This window comes from Loxodonta africana, chromosome 21 (genome assembly GCF_030014295.1).
Source record: "Loxodonta africana isolate mLoxAfr1 chromosome 21, mLoxAfr1.hap2, whole genome shotgun sequence".
NCBI lineage: Eukaryota > Metazoa > Chordata > Mammalia > Proboscidea > Elephantidae > Loxodonta > Loxodonta africana.
Genome location: NC_087362.1, coordinates 44,222,238 through 44,238,507, shown reverse-complemented (window position 1 = coordinate 44,238,507; position 16,270 = coordinate 44,222,238). Strand labels below are relative to the sequence as shown.

Here is a 16,270-nt window from a genome sequence, read left to right as displayed (position 1 = left end):
AGATACAGTAAAATGTGTCGGGAGGAAGGGAGGCTTCCTGCCCACACTGTCCCCACCCCTGAAGACCCCAGCCTCTGCCTGCAAAGAAACTGCTAAGGTACAGTTTTCTGGCAGCACCAAACCTTCCCCAGGTTGTTCCACAGGACTTTTTTCTGACTGAACGCCAGCAGGGTTCAGTCCCAAAAACCCCAGGGCCTGTGCCCCCACTGGAGCAAAAGCACATTTTAAACAGTCTCGGCTTTGCTCTCAGTCAGAGGTTCTGCTGTCTCTTCCTCAACTCAGAAGGGTGTCATAATTTCAGATGGAACTATCGAGGTGCCTGTACTAGGCCAAAAACTGTGCCAAGTGCTCGAGTTCTCAGGTGAAAAGCCATGAGCCCTGCTCTCGCTCAGCAAATGTTCTTCAGTTGGTTGGTAAAGGGCCCTGTCGGAGGTTAAGAGGTATTATCAAGCCCTACCCCTGTAATTTGTGGACATGGGCTTTTTGCTTTATCAGTAAACCAGTTGCTATGGAGTTGACCTCAACTCTTGGTGACCTCATGTGTGTCAGAGAAGAACTGTGCTCCATAGGGTTTTCAATGGCTGATTTTTCAGAAGTAGATCACCAGGCCTTTCTTCCAAAGCACCTGTAGGTGGACTTGAGCCTCCAGCCTCTCAGCAGCTCAGCATGTTAACTGCACTACCCAAGGACTCCCTGATGAAAACAGGGTCTGGAATTAAATTCCCTGAGGACGCTTAAACAGCCTTTAGGCCTTGAGGCCTGGTTGGGACCAAATCAGTGACATTGGAGAGGTTTTCTCCTGTCTAAGCCAGGCTAGTGCTGGAAAAAAAAAGGGGGGGGGGGAGTTGTTGGGAGCCTAGCAGACTGGCCCTTCTCCCCTAAACTGCAGTGATAGCACTGACCCAGCAAGAAACCCTAAGCTCCTTGGAATAGGAGGAGGAACATGAGACCCTGGGCTGGGCTGGTATGAGGTGTGTCCCTGAGACGTTGCAGGGGAGTGTACAGTCTGCTCACCTGTCGCTGGTCTCCGGGTAGTCGGGGAAGGTGTGTGGTTTAAGTACTTGGGGTCTGGGAAGGTTCAGTGGCTTGGTGGAAGAGGGGCACAGTGGGCTTTAACTCACTTCTTCCTGGTCTCGCCACAGTACTGAAACGGCCCCAGTGACCCTGCACCTCGATGGGATCGTGCAGGTCCTGAACTGCCACCTCAGTGACATGGCCATCGGGATGATGGCCAGGATCGCCGTCCTGAAGTGGCTCTACCACCTCTACATCAAGACTCCCCGGAAGGTGAGCCCCAACCCATCCACCCAGTGGGTTCCTCCCAGCCCTGGCACTCCTTCAGGTCACACTGGGCTTAGACGGTCTTCCCATGTTTGGGCGGGGTTTGGGTCATTGCTGTTCTAGAGAAAGCCTGGAGCACAGTAGGGACCGATACCATGAGGACCACTCAGTGCCTGGGGGAGGGAAGTGGCCTGTGCAGATGAGGGGACACTGTCCATGCTGAGGCAGTCCTGGGTGAGGAGAGAGCTCATGAGCGCCCCACTCTTCTGCCTCCAGATGTTCCGGCACACAGACAGCCTCTTCCCCATCCTGCTGCAGACGTTATCGGATGAATCCGACGAGGTAGGGTGCCGCCCCCTGCCTTGACTGGCTGCCCAGCCTCCCGCCTTTTCAATGACTGGTGGTATCTTGGAGCTCAGAGGGGCTTGTTTTGTTGTTCTCTTAAAGCAGAAACCCTGGTGGCGTAGTGGTTAAGTGCTACAGCTGCTAACCAAAGGGTTGGCAGTTTGAATCTGCCAGGTGCTCCTTGGAAACTCTATGGGGCAGTTCTACCCTGTCCTATAAGGGTCGCTATGAGGCTATGAGTCGGAATCGACTTGATGGCAGTGGGTTTGGAGTGGGTTTTCTCTTAAAGCAGCACCGAAACATTTACCCTGTTCTTCAGACCTGGCAAGGAGCATCTTTTAGAGGAAAAGCTGTGTTTAAAACTCTCGGCTTTGCGAATAAGGGCTGTTGCTCTGTAGCCCCTTCTGAAAAGGGCCCTGGGACAGGCCTCGCGGAGGAAGCAGGCTGCACCAGGACTGTCCATGGACTTTCTGTGTCCTCACTGGCAGGCAGTGAAGAATGGTGGCCTGAGGGCACAGGCGACCGTGTCAGGCTACTGAGTCTAGAGTGTGGCTGGGCACCTGCTAGAACTTGAGCAGGTAACTTCTCTGCACCGTAGATTGCCCTCTACCTGTCCAGTGGGGTGGCAGCAGTACATGGGGTTGTGAGAATGCGTGACCTGTGTAAAATACTAAATGCTGTGCTGGGCACATGGTGAGTACTCCGTGAGCGTCAGTTGTTTTATTCATTTGAGCTGGACTCCATTTTGACCGCTAGTATGAAATTAGACCCTTAAACTTTTGCACCAAATGCTGCTGGTGCAAAAGGGAGAGGCTGGCCCAGACCCCAGGCAGCAGGAGTAGCCCCTCTGAGAGGACCAGAATGGGGAGGCCGGCCCAGGAGGCAGAGAACCTGGGCCCTGGGTCCTTCTGTAGTCTGGCAGAGGGCTGCTAGCCACACGCCATGCTAGCCAGTGTTCCTTTCTGTGGAGTTAGGGTAGGGTGGTTCTCTGTCGGGACTCCCCCGCCTCCCAGCCACCCTCTAAACCCGCTGCCGTCGAGTCAGTTCTGACTCATAGCGACCCTACAGGGCAGAGTAGAACTGCAAGGGGACAGAATTTGCAGGTGGGCGTTTCCTCCCTCTGTACTAGCTCCTCAGGCTTCATGTTGGATGCTGAGGATCTGAGCCTTGACCTGCCCCCTGCTCCCCTTCTGCTGGGTCGAGGCAGTAGGCACATGGATCTGCAGACCTGCCCACACTGCCCAGTACGAGCATGGGAGTGGACAGGGCTGGGGGTGGGGGGATAAGGAGCAGAGTGTTGCTTACCTGTACTCCGGTCTTCCCTGGGCTGGTACAGGCTTGTGTGAGGTCCCAGGGCAGCTATCCTGCCACGTGAGTTTGCTTTCCTGAACCTGGGCTGGACATAGTAGATTCAGAAACGGACAGACAGGAATCAGCCTCTAGATGCTCTAGGTAGAGATACTGAATTTCCAGAAAAAAATCCAAGACCTGTAGTCTTGAATGTGCCCTTGACCCTGCCTGCCTGCCCATCCTCTCCTTACCTCCCCCCACACACCCTCCCTCCCTTTCCCTTCCTGTACCCGCTTTACCAGGCCCAGGTGGACTTGGCCCAGTTTTGCCTGTGACTCATTGCTCAGTCACGGCCCTCATTTCAATATGAAAAGGAAGAGAAGAACTCAGCTGATTGGTTCCTTCCCAAGGACTTCACTGGAAGCCGCTGAGTTTTTAGTCCTTTGAATTAAGTTGTTTAATCCCATCTAGCTTCCTTTGCTGGAAATTGGTTTTGGTGTGCGTGTGCATTTAAAGGGAGCAGGAGATGCAGGCCATTGAGCAGTTCTCTTCAGGTAGCCGCTGGGAACTCAATTTGCTGAAATGGCAAATGCTGTCAGGGCGTTGGACGCATCTCATGGGCCTCCCCTGGTGGGGGAATTGAAGTCACTTTGGGGACATGTTGAAGGGTGGTGTGACAGAGAAAAGCCCCTGCCTTCCCACCTCCAGGAAAGGGGCTTAGGGACTTTGGTCATTGGGGATGAGTCCTGATTCTGCAAAATCCTGTTCTTCCCCAGAATCACGTTCCTAAGTGTCACCTGCCCCATCTCTTTGGTGACCTTTAGGGCCTACTGCAACTCAGCAATGGGTTATAGCCGTGAACCAGGAAAAGTCTTTTCTCCTAGAGCTCCTTTCTAGGATGTCCCTTCCATACCTGGTATGTTCAGAGTGCCAGTCTCTGGGCAGTTAGGGCTGATCTCGAACTAGGCTCCTTGGAGCTCAAATCTGTTTGTATATTCGGTCAAACAAGAGCACCCACAGCCTGGCAGGGAGAAGCCCCTTTCTTGTTTGAGGGCTTCGTGGAAGCTTCCTTCACTAACCTAGCATCTAGCATAGGCGCCTCAGGCACAGGTTATCCTATTGTCTTGGATGATTCTTGATAATAGTTTATATGTATGAAGTCCCTGGTCTGTGGGTGGCATAGTTTATGCTTTGCTGCTCACTGAAAGGTTGGCAGTCCGCATCCACCCAGCAGTGCTGCAGAAGAAAGGCCTGGTGGTCTACTTCATAAGATCCCTATTGCTGTCGAGTTGATTCCTACTCACGGCAACCTTATGGGACAGGTTAGAACGGCCCCATGAGATTTCCAAGGCTGTAGTCTTTACCGATAGAGCAGCTGGTAGGTTCGAACCACTGATCTTTCGGTTAGTGGAGCTTTAACCATTGCACCACCAGGACTCCCTTCCGTGAGATTACAGCCATTGAAAACCCTATGGAGCAGTTCTGCTCTAACATGCAGGGGTCACCATGAGTTGGCATCTACTTGATGGCGATGGGTTTGGGTTTTTTTTTTTTTTTTTTTAAGGAAGCCCTTACAGTTAGCTAGGAACTGTGCTGGGCCCTTCACTGGAAGTGTCTGCAGACCTTCACAACAACTCTGGGGAAGTACTCTTTTGTTATTCGCATTTTATAGCTCAGAGAACTAAGGCCTAGAGAGGTTAAGTAACATGCGCACAGCTAAGAAGTGGTGGAGCCCAAACTCAAAGCCAGATGTGTTTGACTCCAAGGCCCGTCCTCTTAACTGCTTAACCTCCACGCTGTATGTCAACAAGTATAGTCCGAGGCGCCATGTCAGAACCAGCTGGGGAGGTGGGGAGCTTGTGTTTAGTTACAGCATCATCCTCGTTTCCTCATGAGCTTTCTAAACAAAAAGGCTTTCTAGCGTTTTATTCCACAGTTCTTGAGAAGGATTCTCAATTAGGCATATGTTTTGAAAAAAATTTCCCTTCCACCTCCATACTCTTTGTCCTTTTTTCTTATTGATTTGTAGAAGCTCTTTGTATATTTGGGACATTAAATTTTGTCGTGTATGTTACCAGTGTTTTTCTCTTCCAGTAAGATGGTGATAAATCTCATACTCCTCACCCTTGGTGAAAGCCAGTGCCCTCAGGGAACAGATTGTGCCCAGGTGTTAATGATGCAAGAGCTTGGAGACCAAGCTCTCCTCCACCGCTGAGTTCAGCAGTCCCATTGGCATGTGACTTACTCGGGTGACTTGCCTGCCACTGTTCCTCTGCCATCCACACCCCCTAGCATTCTCTGTTGTCTCTGCTTTTCCTTTATTCAGGATAAGTGGCTGTTTCCTCGGTGTCACTTGCTCCTTGCAGGCCTCATCTGAAAATCCCTTTTGTCTAAAGGAGTTTGCAGGTGTCAAATTAATATTCTTGACACAGAGTAGAAATCCTCCCATTAGCCAGAGATCCAATGACTTATTTTCACATGAAAATGTGACCCTGATTTGAGTGGCATGGCACGCAGGGAGTATACTCAAGGCTGTCCTGCAAGACCTGAGTTGGGAGGTGGGACTGCTTTCCCACCACCCAGACAGTGCGCCTTGTTGGCTGCCTCGTGAGCCGGGCAGCTGCCATGTGACCTCGCTGAGCTTTTTCCGTGAGGGTGGCCATGCTCCCAGCTGTGAGCACTGAGGGCACTGGGGTGTCTCCATGTTCCTAACAGTGCTGCTACCCTGGGAGAAACTTCAGAATGATCCCCTACTCCCAAGTACAGTTGCCTCCCAACCCACATTTAAAATTCTCAGGGTAATCTTGGTCCTGGAAGAGACCTAGATAGACAGCTGGCTGCCAGAGCTGGGTTTGAATCCCAGCTCTGATCCTTCACAGCGGGGACTTGGGCACAGAATTCAGCTTCAGTGAACCTGCGAAATGGGACTAATGGTGTCTACGCCTGCCTCATAGCTTCTTGTTGTAGAGACAGAGCATAAACTACCAGCACAGACCCTGGCCTTTAGTGACAACCCCTTAAAATGGCTGCTGTGTCTTTGGTTGCAAATTAATTTAGGGAAAATTGACCTTTTGACTGCGTTGAACTCTCCCGTCCAGAGCAGGGCTCGTCCCCGCTTATGGAAGTCAGGTTGCTATCCCTCAGGAATGCTTTAGGGTCTTTATTTGTAGACCTTAATTTATTGTTAAGTTTACTTTCGTTATTTTGTGGTTTTGAATGGCATCCCTTTCCCAGTACTACTTGCTCCCCAGGTAGCAGTGCGGTTTGGTGGTTCAGAATACAGGCTTTGGTGTCAGGTAATCCAGGAGTTGAGTCCTGACTGTGCCACTTAAGCACGTCCCCATGTCTGTTCTTAAAACCTTCTTGCCTCAGTTGCAGCAGCAGAAGCTGGAACAGAGCTGGCCTCTGTCCTATTTTCCTGCCTGTCTTTAGAGGCCTAAGGCCCACACAGACCCCCTGCAGGTGGCCAGGGTAGGCAGGGGCGTTGGAGTGAGTCCTGTTCAGCCTCCTAGTCATAGAAAGTGGAGAACTAAGATGGCAGTAAGACCAGAGCCCCCTCTGTACTTTTCTCCCTTTCTCATCTAGCCTCCCAGCACCCTGGAGTCACAGCTGCTAACTCTGACTTGGGCCCCTGGCCCAGAGCAGGGAGCAAGGCTGCACTCAGCACCAGCCTCACCCCTTGTCCACCAGGCAGCTCTTCATCCTTGCCTCCCTGGCTGTGCAGGTGGAAGGGCTCCCAGTTGGCTGCCTGTGTCCAGGGCAAGGAGGAGATGTGGCATCATCTTTGAAGACCTGTATGGGGGCCACTCTCTGCCACATCATCTCAACTCAGAGTAAAATCTTAAGATTCGTTGAGTTCCAAAAGGGCCCAGTTGTGTTTACAAATTGTTTACTCTGCGGTCAGTCCTTCAGAGCCATTCTCCCCAGAGTCTTCTCAACATCCTGGAAGCTAGGCATCCTTAACACTACAGAGCAGAGACTCTCAACCCAGGAGGAGCCTCACCGCCCCCCACCCCCCCCCCCCCCCCCGCCCAACACACACACACTTCCTTCTCTCTTCTCCCCTAGCTTTAGAGTAACTATGAAAAGGAAGTCCCCCTGTCGACTCCTTCCTCGAGGAACCCTTGCACTGTGGTCTGGTGGGTCAGTCAGCTGGGCCGGGGGCTCATCTCCCTGCTCTAAAGGGATTTTGTGAGTGACAGCAGAGACTTCCTCAAGGGGTCCCACTCAGAGGGAGGGAGGCCCCACACCCGAGAGCTGCGCCGTGAGGAATGATGGGGAGGCTCTGAGTCCCTCCTCCAACTTATGTGGCTGCCAGGTGACTCTCTCCCGTCCCTGGGTGGGTCATCTCTCAGAATGAAGTAGAGGTGCTACATGTGTGTAGAGCATAGGTTGGACCCCCCTCATCTGGGAGGAGACTGGAAGCAGGACAGAAGCCAGCACTTAGGGAGCATCTGCTCTGCCAGAGGGCTCTGCGTCTGCAATCATGATGAATCTGCACGCAGTCCACCGTCCCCGATCTGGTGTGTGAGGGAACTCAGGCGTGAGGGAGGAGAGTAACTTGCCGAAGGTCACACCGCCAGGAGCCAGAAATGGAAGTCGGGGCTACGTGATTCCAGAGCATCTGAATCCCCACTGAGTATCCTAGCTTGATGCAACGTGGGTGTCTTAGTCATCTAGTGCTGCTGTAACAGAAATGCCACAAGTGGATGGCTTTAACAAAGAGAAATGTATTCTCTCACAGTCCAGAAGGCTACAAGTCTGAATTCAGGGTGCCAGCTCTAAGGGAAGGTCTCTTCCTGGCAGCTCTGCACCTTCCCGGGCCCCATGCGCTGCCTCTAGGCTGTTCACTGGCCTGCCCGGCTCCCCTCCAGCGCCTTGTTTCCAGAAGTCTCTTCACCCTCCTCCTGTCTGGTCCTCGCCTACAAGAAAAGCTGGGGCTAGGCTGGGACCACCGGTGGAAAATGGGAAGCTGCCCGAGTGGGGAGTGGGAGCCATCACCCAACCTCTGCGGGACCCCGAGCAGGCTGCAGAACATCCCCGCACCTTGGGCTCTACTGTGAGTGCTGGGCTGGACCAGATCATCCCAGGTCCCATCCAGCTCTGAATCTGTGTGGTCTGGACTTCTCTCCCTGGAATACTAATGCTGTCTGCTCAAAAGTGGACAGTCTTTTCTAAGAATGGGGCTTGTTTTTCTCCTCATATCCTTGCTTCTGTTTTTATTTCGCTCCAATTTTCATTCCATCCACTCTCTAAAACAAACAAAACACCACTGCCACAACCCGCGTCACTTCTGCAGATTTTTCTACAATCAGATGCAGTGATAAGGTGAAACCTCAGCCCCAAGAACTGAGGGGCCAGATATCTGTGCCAGAATGTGATTCCTCTTGCCAGGAGCCCCCCACATGAGAAGATAAGCCGGCCCAGCCCAGGCAGCCCGACCCTGGACTCAGGAACACAGGGACCCTCTTCCTGTTGCGTTCCTCCTCCTCTGGGGCCCCTGCCAGGGACACTCGCCCTTTCTCAGCTCTCCCTGCAGCTTCTTCTGGAGGCTTCTGAGAGAAAGTGGCGGGGAGCAGGAAGAAGAGGAAGAACAGCCACCGGCCAGCAAGCAAAAGGAGCTGGACTGCAGTCACAGCCCCCAGGCCTTCTTCCTGGGAACAGCCAGATGCCCCAGGCCCAACCTCCTTGGCCTCTGTACTCCCACAGCCCAGCATAGGGCCTTCAGCCCCCATGAGAGTCCTGGGGGACTATGGTCTTGTTGCCAGGGAGAAGGAGGGGCACAGGCAGGGTAGCAGTCCCAGGACGGCCTGGTGAGAAGGCCTCTGCTCGCCTGCTCCTTCCATATTTCTGCACTTTTGTGTTGCAGTGGCCCCATCAGCGCCCCCTCAGAGCAAAGGGCAAATCTGTGAGAGCCACTGTAGCTGGCGGTGTTCCACTCTGGAAGACAGGTTGTATATTGGGAGGTTTTAGTGTCTGTCTGTCTAGATTCTTTGCCCTGGGCAGATGAGCACATGAGGACCCAAAGCTGGGTACAGTCACTGGTTGATTAAGCAGGTAGGGTGAGGCCCTGCTGCCTGGCCCCCAAGGCCCCCCATGAAGGCAGAGGTTGGCCCTGAGAGGGGTGGGAGAAAGTGAGGCTCACTTTCTCAAAGTAGGGCCCCTCTGGGGCAGGAGGAATTGCACTAAGGGGACTTACCAAGAGCCGAGCTACAGGGTAGAGCTGCCTACAGGGCCTCCCATAACCTGACTGACCTGAGTACCCAGGAAGTGATCTCACATAGAGGGGCCCAAGGTCACACCTGCTCAGAAGCTCCACGGTGGAGCCATTCCAATGAGGGCTACCATCAGAATCCTCTGGAAACCAAAAAAACCAAACCCCTTGCCGTTGAGTCAATTCCAACTCATACTGACCCTATAGGACAGAGTAGAACTGCCCCATAGAGTTTCCAAGGAGCACCTGGTGGATTCGAACTGTTGACCTTTCCTCTGGAGCTTTTTAAAATACAGCTGTTGAGCCTCACCCCAGACTTCCTGAATTTACTACACTCAGGTGGGGCCTGTGGCCTGGAGGCTAGTATTATCATGCTTCCCAGGCAATTTTGATGCACACCTCAGGTTGAGAACCATAATATGGACCAGTGTACAAAACCACTTGCAGTGCCCCAGCTCTGAACCAGAAAGTGTCCTTGGGGCCAGGCAAGGGCCCCTGTTCTCAGCCCGCACCCTGCCCAGTGCTCTTTCCAAGCCATGTGGTATTTTTCCTCCTTCCTGAGATGGCCAGAGTGAAATGCGCTACAAGTCTCTGGCAGCTCCCCACTGGCAGTGCACAAGGCCTCAGGCCTGGAAGGAGTGCTGATGAGCCCAGCAGGCCGAGGCCTGGGGCCATCCCTACTCTTAACAGGAGCCCGCACTTCAGACTTCTTGCTCTGGGCCAGGCCCATGCTGGGCATCACATTTGCATGATCTTTAATCTTTGTAATGACCTCTTCAGAGGAGGCCCTGTTGTTTTTCCCATTTTACATGAGAGCAAACAGAGGCTCATAGAAGTTAAGGAACTTAGTCAAGGTCTCAGTTTAGATGCTCCAGGAAGCCTTATTTGTTGGCCCTCCAAGCCTGCCCTCAGCACTCAAGACTGGGCTAGTTTCCTCTGTGTCATTATGCCCCCTGTATATTCATTACACCCTTCATAGCCATTGTCCCACTCTGAAGGCCTTCCAATATGAGTTCCAGAGGACAGAGGCTGGGTCTGGTACACAGTAGGTGCTCAGAAGCACCCTACAAACATGAGGTCAGGGGATGATGAGTTGATCCCATCCCAGCCTGGCCCCTTGCTGAGGAGCTGATAGGAGGCTCCACTGGAGGGAGGGTGTGAAGAGGCCAGCCTGTGCCACTCTCAGCTCTCCAGGTTGCCATGCAGAGTGGATTAACCAGTAAGCACAGTATGCGCTGGTTTACAGTAAGCAACGTATGCGTTGGGCTTCATTGTGTTTACTTACTAATCTGTAGCAAACAATTTCACATTTGTGCAAGTAAGCACAACGAAGCCCATGCATACCTTGCTTATTGGGTAATCTGTCTCTGTTGCCATGGACTGGTGCCCCGGAGACAGCCAGCCCTCAGCTATAGCTGTGTGTATGCAGCCCTCGTGCTGCTGGGCCCTGCCCGGTTTATGGGGAGAATTTATTGCGCTGAGATTGAACCCTCCTGGTTAGGGGCCTGGGATGATGCAAAAGAGCAGTGGCTTGAGTCAGCAGGAAAGAGGCCCTGGGGGCAGGGGCAGGTACCTGTTCTCCCAGTTGTCTCACCCCAGCCAGGTCATCCTTTATGTTCTTTACCTGCAGAGGATTACTGCTAGGGGAACTGTGTATCGCTGTTAATTAGTGCAATTTAAAAATAAACATCAGGTGCTGGCCTTTTGCGTCTATGGCACAGTACTAGGCACTTAGGAAAGACTTTCAAAGCCTTCTTTAAAAAAAAAAAAAAAAAAGCAGTCCTGATCCCTAAGGGCTTGCATTCAAAGCCAGACAATACCAACAGAGAGATAATCCATTTTTTTGTTGTTGTTGATTTTGTTGTTTTATCAAGACATAAAAAGTTTTCAGTCAGAGTGTTTTTTCTTTTCTTTTCCTCAGTGGGAAAATAAATAGGTCTAATTTTTTTTTTTTTAAGCCTCAGCAATCCATCTGTCCCCACCCCCAAATGTAAGTGCCCTCTTTTCTGGCCATCCTTTCTTTCCTTGTTGCAGAAGGACATGCTGGGCATGGCACTGGGTGGGGAGAGGGGAGAGGACAGGTAGACCAGCATGTTTCTCAGAAGCACCACCCCCTTTCCTGGGCAGGCAGGCAAGTTGCACCTTGTGTCTAGGCAGAGGTCCCTGGGCACGACTGCTCTGGGTCCTGTGGGAGCCCCTGTGGCTTTCACTCGGGCCCTGCAGGGTCCACTCTGCATGTGGTCAGGGACTGAGAGGGCAGGCTTTACACACTGTAACCCCTCAGGAAGGCAGGACAGGCAGAGGGCCAAGGGTCCCATGGATGCCTGTCCTCGGTCAGTTCCGTGTCACAAGAATAAGGAGCAACGGAACCTGACCTGGGTCTCAGCCAAGGCCATAGCTCTCCACCCTGCTGCTCCCAGCAGAGGCATCAGATGGCCCTAGACAGTGGCCCGCACCAGCCAGACCTCAGCCTCCTAGGCCTTTAGACTGAATTCACCCCTCCTGCCAGCACCATACCCGTCGTATAGAAACAATCTTGCAAGTCTCCTGACTGGGACCTCTGAGGCCCCAGCATGGAGGAGAGTCCCCTCCTTGGGAGGCTAGAAGGCTAAGCTGGTTATATCCAGGGCCTGATCAGCCGAGCAGTGGCCCATCAAAACCTTGGACAAAAGTTCCTTAAAGATAAGAGGGTGGAGTGAAGTGGAGGCCCCTCCAGCCATCCACCTCAGCCGGGGTCACTCACAGCCATTTTTCTCCACTTCCTGCCTGCTGCTGCCACTCGGCAACACTTATTCCACATCTGCTGAGTTCCTCCCTACAACTTCGTGCTCAGGAGGTTTATAGGAGGTGGGGATGAGCCTCTTGGCCTAGTGACTTGGCACCACAGAGCTGGCAGGTCTCCAGCTACTCCCAGGGCACCGAGGAGCCGCCAGGTGCAAGTGGTTTTCCAGAGCTGTCTGTGGCGGGGGGTGGTGGCCCAGTAAAAGAAGGGAGGGTACACCCAGCCTCCTGGAGAAATTGTCCTTGGCCACAAAGATAGAGTGGGGCCTATAGCCTGCATGGCCCCTCCAGATACTGATGCCTTCCCAGAGAAACAGGCTCTGTGCTGGTGAAACCCTACTGTGTAAAATCACCTCCAAAAAGCAGGGCTTTTGCAGGAATCCTCTGGCCTCCTGGTCTTTGCTGGCCAAGCCATTTTGGGCACGAAGCCCCCTCCTCTCGCCCCTGAGGTCTTACCCCCAGAGTTGTTTTGTCAGAGGTTTTCCACACCCAGTGGCCCCCTAGCCCTTTCCTTCCACCTTTGGCCCGCTCACTCCAGAAGCAGGGACCAGCTGATGGCCTTCCCCACCAGAACCAGGGGCCAGCTGATGGCCCTCTCCACCCCCAGCCCGTTGCCATGGAAACGGCAGGCGCTCCTGCTCCTGCAGAATATTGCTTCTTCCCTCCCTCTCTTTCCCCCCCTTCTTTCTCTCACACAAAAAGAAAGCACAAGTGTTTTATATTCATTTTGTAAAAGGCTGTGTAGTGCATACTAATTGGGGTGGCTTCCTCCTGCTTCCTTTGAGCCTTTCCCGTTCTCAGAGCCAGGGGCTGCAGGCCAGCACTGGCACGAGCCCAGTAGCCTGTGCAATGGACGTCAGTGGGATCTGGTTTTCCAGAGGCCAAAGAAAGCAGGGGTGGTAGCACAGTGCACCGGCAGTGCTCCATAACCTAGGCCGCTGAGGCCACCTTTGTCCCTCCTCCCAGAGGTTCTTGCCCTCACCTGAGGGTCTGCGAGTCCCCAGGTGGGTGAGGCGCCAAAACCCTGGCCTGGGGACAGACATGCAAAGTCAGGCCCAGCTAGAAGGACAGTGCCTCAGCCGTCCCAGGCCCCTGCTGGCATTGCCTACTTGTGCTCTCCCTTCTGCCAGTGCCCCTTCTCCTCCCTTGGCAGGGGCCGAGGCTTGCTCTACATCAGGCTCGTCGCTCCAAAGCCTTTAAGTTAATTCAGCTCCTGGGCTGAGTCAGGCTTAGTGGTGGGCTGGGAGACAGGCAGAGGCTGGGATCCATGGGAATGGTAGCCTGGATGTCAGGGCCGCCTAGTGTCCCCGATTGGCTCCCCTCAGGCTCCCCGACCCTGCCTCGAGCCATTCCTGGCCCTCCATTCTAGGAGATGTGTGGCTGAAGGAGGTGGCGATCCTGTTCCTGACTCCCTGCGAAGGGGCAGAAGGGGCGCTATGTGCACACATGCACACAGGGTATCGCCTAAGGCAGGGCTTCAGGATTTTTTGCCAGCCACTGGGGACCAGAGCCAAATCTTTTGATATGTGAGCACAGAGGAGTGGCTGGGATTCCTGAAGGAACCTGTAGACAGCGTTTCCAGCTTTAATTGTGCAGTTTGCACTCATTTGCCATTTGGTGTTAAACTCTAAAATAAGAGAATCAAAATGTAAAATATGCAGCCTTTCTGGCTGAGCTCTCCACTGGGGGCTGGAGGAGGTGGGACAGAGAAGGGGTGAGGCCATCTCTGTGGCGTGGAAAAAGGGAGGCCTGCACCCCCTCAGTGCCTGCCCCACTGTCTCTGCCCAGCCACGGCAGCCGGGGCTGTGGAGTCAGGGCCACTGAACAAGTTGGCTGTAGCTTGAAAACCTCACAGTGGGAGTGAGGAGCCAGCCTTCCTGGTGGGCCTGTTCTTTGTGCTCTGCTCTGCATGTACAGTGTCTCCTATGATTGTTACAACTGCCTTGCAAGGTGGAAGTTTCCATCTTCACATACAAGGAAACGGAGGCCCCCATCACCGCAAAGCCAGTTCGCACGCCTCTGCCTGTGTCTTAAGATCAGCCCCTGCCTGCCACTTGCTCCTGATCTCTAGCCATACCCTGCTCTCCCCCGCCTCTCCCCGCTGCCACTCTCCCAAGCTGCAAAGGCTTAGTTTCCTAAAATGTGCCACATGGGCCTGTGTGTCCATGAATGGCTCATGCTAGGTCAGGAAAAGTTTCAGATACCTCTCCGTACCCTCATTCCCTAGGCAAACTCCTCCTTAAGTATGTCCACAGCTTCCCTGGCTCCCCGCAGGCCGAGTTGCTAATGCCTGTTGCACATAGCTGTATCTTCGGTATTTGTTCACCAGCCTCTCCCCCAGGAGATGGGGACCTCAAAGTCACAACTAGCCGAGCTCCGGATCCACAGGTGGTGCTCAGGAGATGGGTGGGTGTGTGCGTGCGCGCATGTGTTGTGGGGGACAGGACTTGTAGATGAAGTTAACTGGTCCGGGGTCAGGATTTGAGGTCAGGATTTGAAGTCAGGACTGTCTGACTCCAAAGCCCAATATAGCTTAACAGGCTCACATTTGGGGATCAGAGCTGGTCTTGAAGTACACTTGCAGTTGCCTTGAGTAGGTAACTGTTCAACCCTCAGAGTCCTCACGCATAAGATGAGGCTAATGACAAGTGAGGGCATTATTTCTGGCCAGGATCAAGGGCAGCTTCCTCCTCTGGCCTCTCCACCTCAGCATCCTGGTCCTGGAAGCCTCTCAAGGTGAGGCAGACCTCAGGTAGGCCAGGCCCCGCAGGTACTGGTGGTTCTTCCCCAGCACCTTTTCTGACAGGAAAATAGGCACCTGGTGGACACCTCAGATGTTCATTGTGTCCAGCGTGGTCTCAGGGCCCTCACCCAGAGCAATCCTGGCCCCATCCGCCATGCGGGCTCACTTGCCTCATTTGACCATAAGGGTTTGCTGCCCTTGTGTACCTCAGAGGACATGAACTATCTGTCCATCTACACAAACAGGCCTGAGTGGAGTAGCCATCGCTTGAAGGAGCAGGCAGGACAAGTGGGTGAAGTGGAGCCTGTGGATCCAGAGACCTTGTGTCTCCTGTGGAATCAGAGCAGGCCCCACCACCTCAGGCACACTGGTGCCTCAGTTCCTCGTGTCATGGAGACCTGTTAGGTACCAGGCCCCCAGCCATACAATCCAGAGAGGAAGGTCATGGAAAGGTGCCTTGCCAGGCATCAGGTTCTGGCTTCTTTTTTCAGTTGCCCGGTCCATTGCCTGTTAATATTCTCTTAAATCCACATCCTTTGTTAAACTTTCCTAGGCTCTTCTATAGCATAGAAGCAGCTCTGCTCTCTCCAGACCTCGCAACTACCGCTGCCTGCTGTCCTCTGTGTAGCCCCCTCTCCACCCTGTGGAAGCAGTTCTCTGTCTCCAGCCTCACCCCTGCTCAGCACATCTCTCGAGGGAGGTCCATCCCTTACCCTCTCCTTCTCTCCTTGCAGGTTATCCTGAAGGATCTGGAGGTGTTAGCAGAAATTGCTTCCTCCCCCGCAGGTCAGACAGATGACCCAGGCCCACTTGATGGCCCTGACCTGCGGGCTGGCCACCCAGAGCTCCAGGTACCCACCCCTGGTAGAGCCAGCCTGCTGCACATTCCTGGTAAGTGTCCCCATTGGTGCCAGCCTCGGGCACCCTAGAAATGCCAGTTCTGGTTCTCTGGTTCTCATCCTGGACTAAGGCAGTCCTTTGGGCTGCCCTTCTTGAGTCTGGAGCTCGCCAAGACATAAGGGATCACTGAGTTTCCTACCAGCAAGCCATTGCTCTGCAGGTGGACCCCTCCTTCTACCTCATCATGGCCCACACTCCAGCAACCCTCCGGGAAAGACCGTCATATCCCTTCTTCCTCATCTTTCTGCATATCTAGACAAAGTACCCTTTTATACTTTTGAGCCATCTGACTCAGCTGATCATCTCCCCAGTCAGGTGATGGGGGCTTTAGAGTCTCAGGTCTCACAGGTGGAAGAAGGCTAGGCAGCCATTTCCTTTCTCACCAAGCAACTAAAAATAGCCCACAACATGGCAGGCAGCCCAGGGAAGGACAAGACAATTCCAACAGGCTGTCTCTGGGCAGCTCTTGGACATGGAGGTGGCCGTGCGTTCCTAGTGCTCATCCCGTGACTTCCTTTCCCCATACCTGACCAAGTCTTCTTCCAGACAGTGGACTCCAGCTTCTTTCCTCCCAGGCACATGCCCGCTTCCTCCAGCAATCCAATGCTGGAAAACACCCAAGGACACAAGTCAGTAGGAAAGCACCACACAGTCTCGGGTGTCTGCTTGGGTGTCCATTGAGCAGCTCTTGACATCCGACATGGGTCCCTAGACAG

The 16,270-nt window shown here is 53.5% G+C and overlaps 1 protein-coding gene across 3 annotated transcripts in view; it reads left to right on the top strand.

The window, feature by feature from the left end:
* Positions 1-16,270, top strand: part of VAC14 (VAC14 component of PIKFYVE complex) — a 103,273-nt gene that overhangs the window by 38,829 nt on the left and 48,174 nt on the right. For all 3 annotated transcript variants that reach the window (XR_002787469.2, XM_010596806.3, XM_023556665.2), the window contains exons 11-13: positions 1,143-1,287; positions 1,558-1,623; positions 15,389-15,545. Coding sequence is in view for 2 of the 3 variants with exons in the window: in XM_010596806.3 (XP_010595108.1) it covers positions 1,143-1,287; positions 1,558-1,623; positions 15,389-15,545 (368 nt within the window). In the remaining variant the exon portion in view is untranslated. The remainder of the gene's footprint in view (positions 1-1,142; positions 1,288-1,557; positions 1,624-15,388; positions 15,546-16,270) is intronic.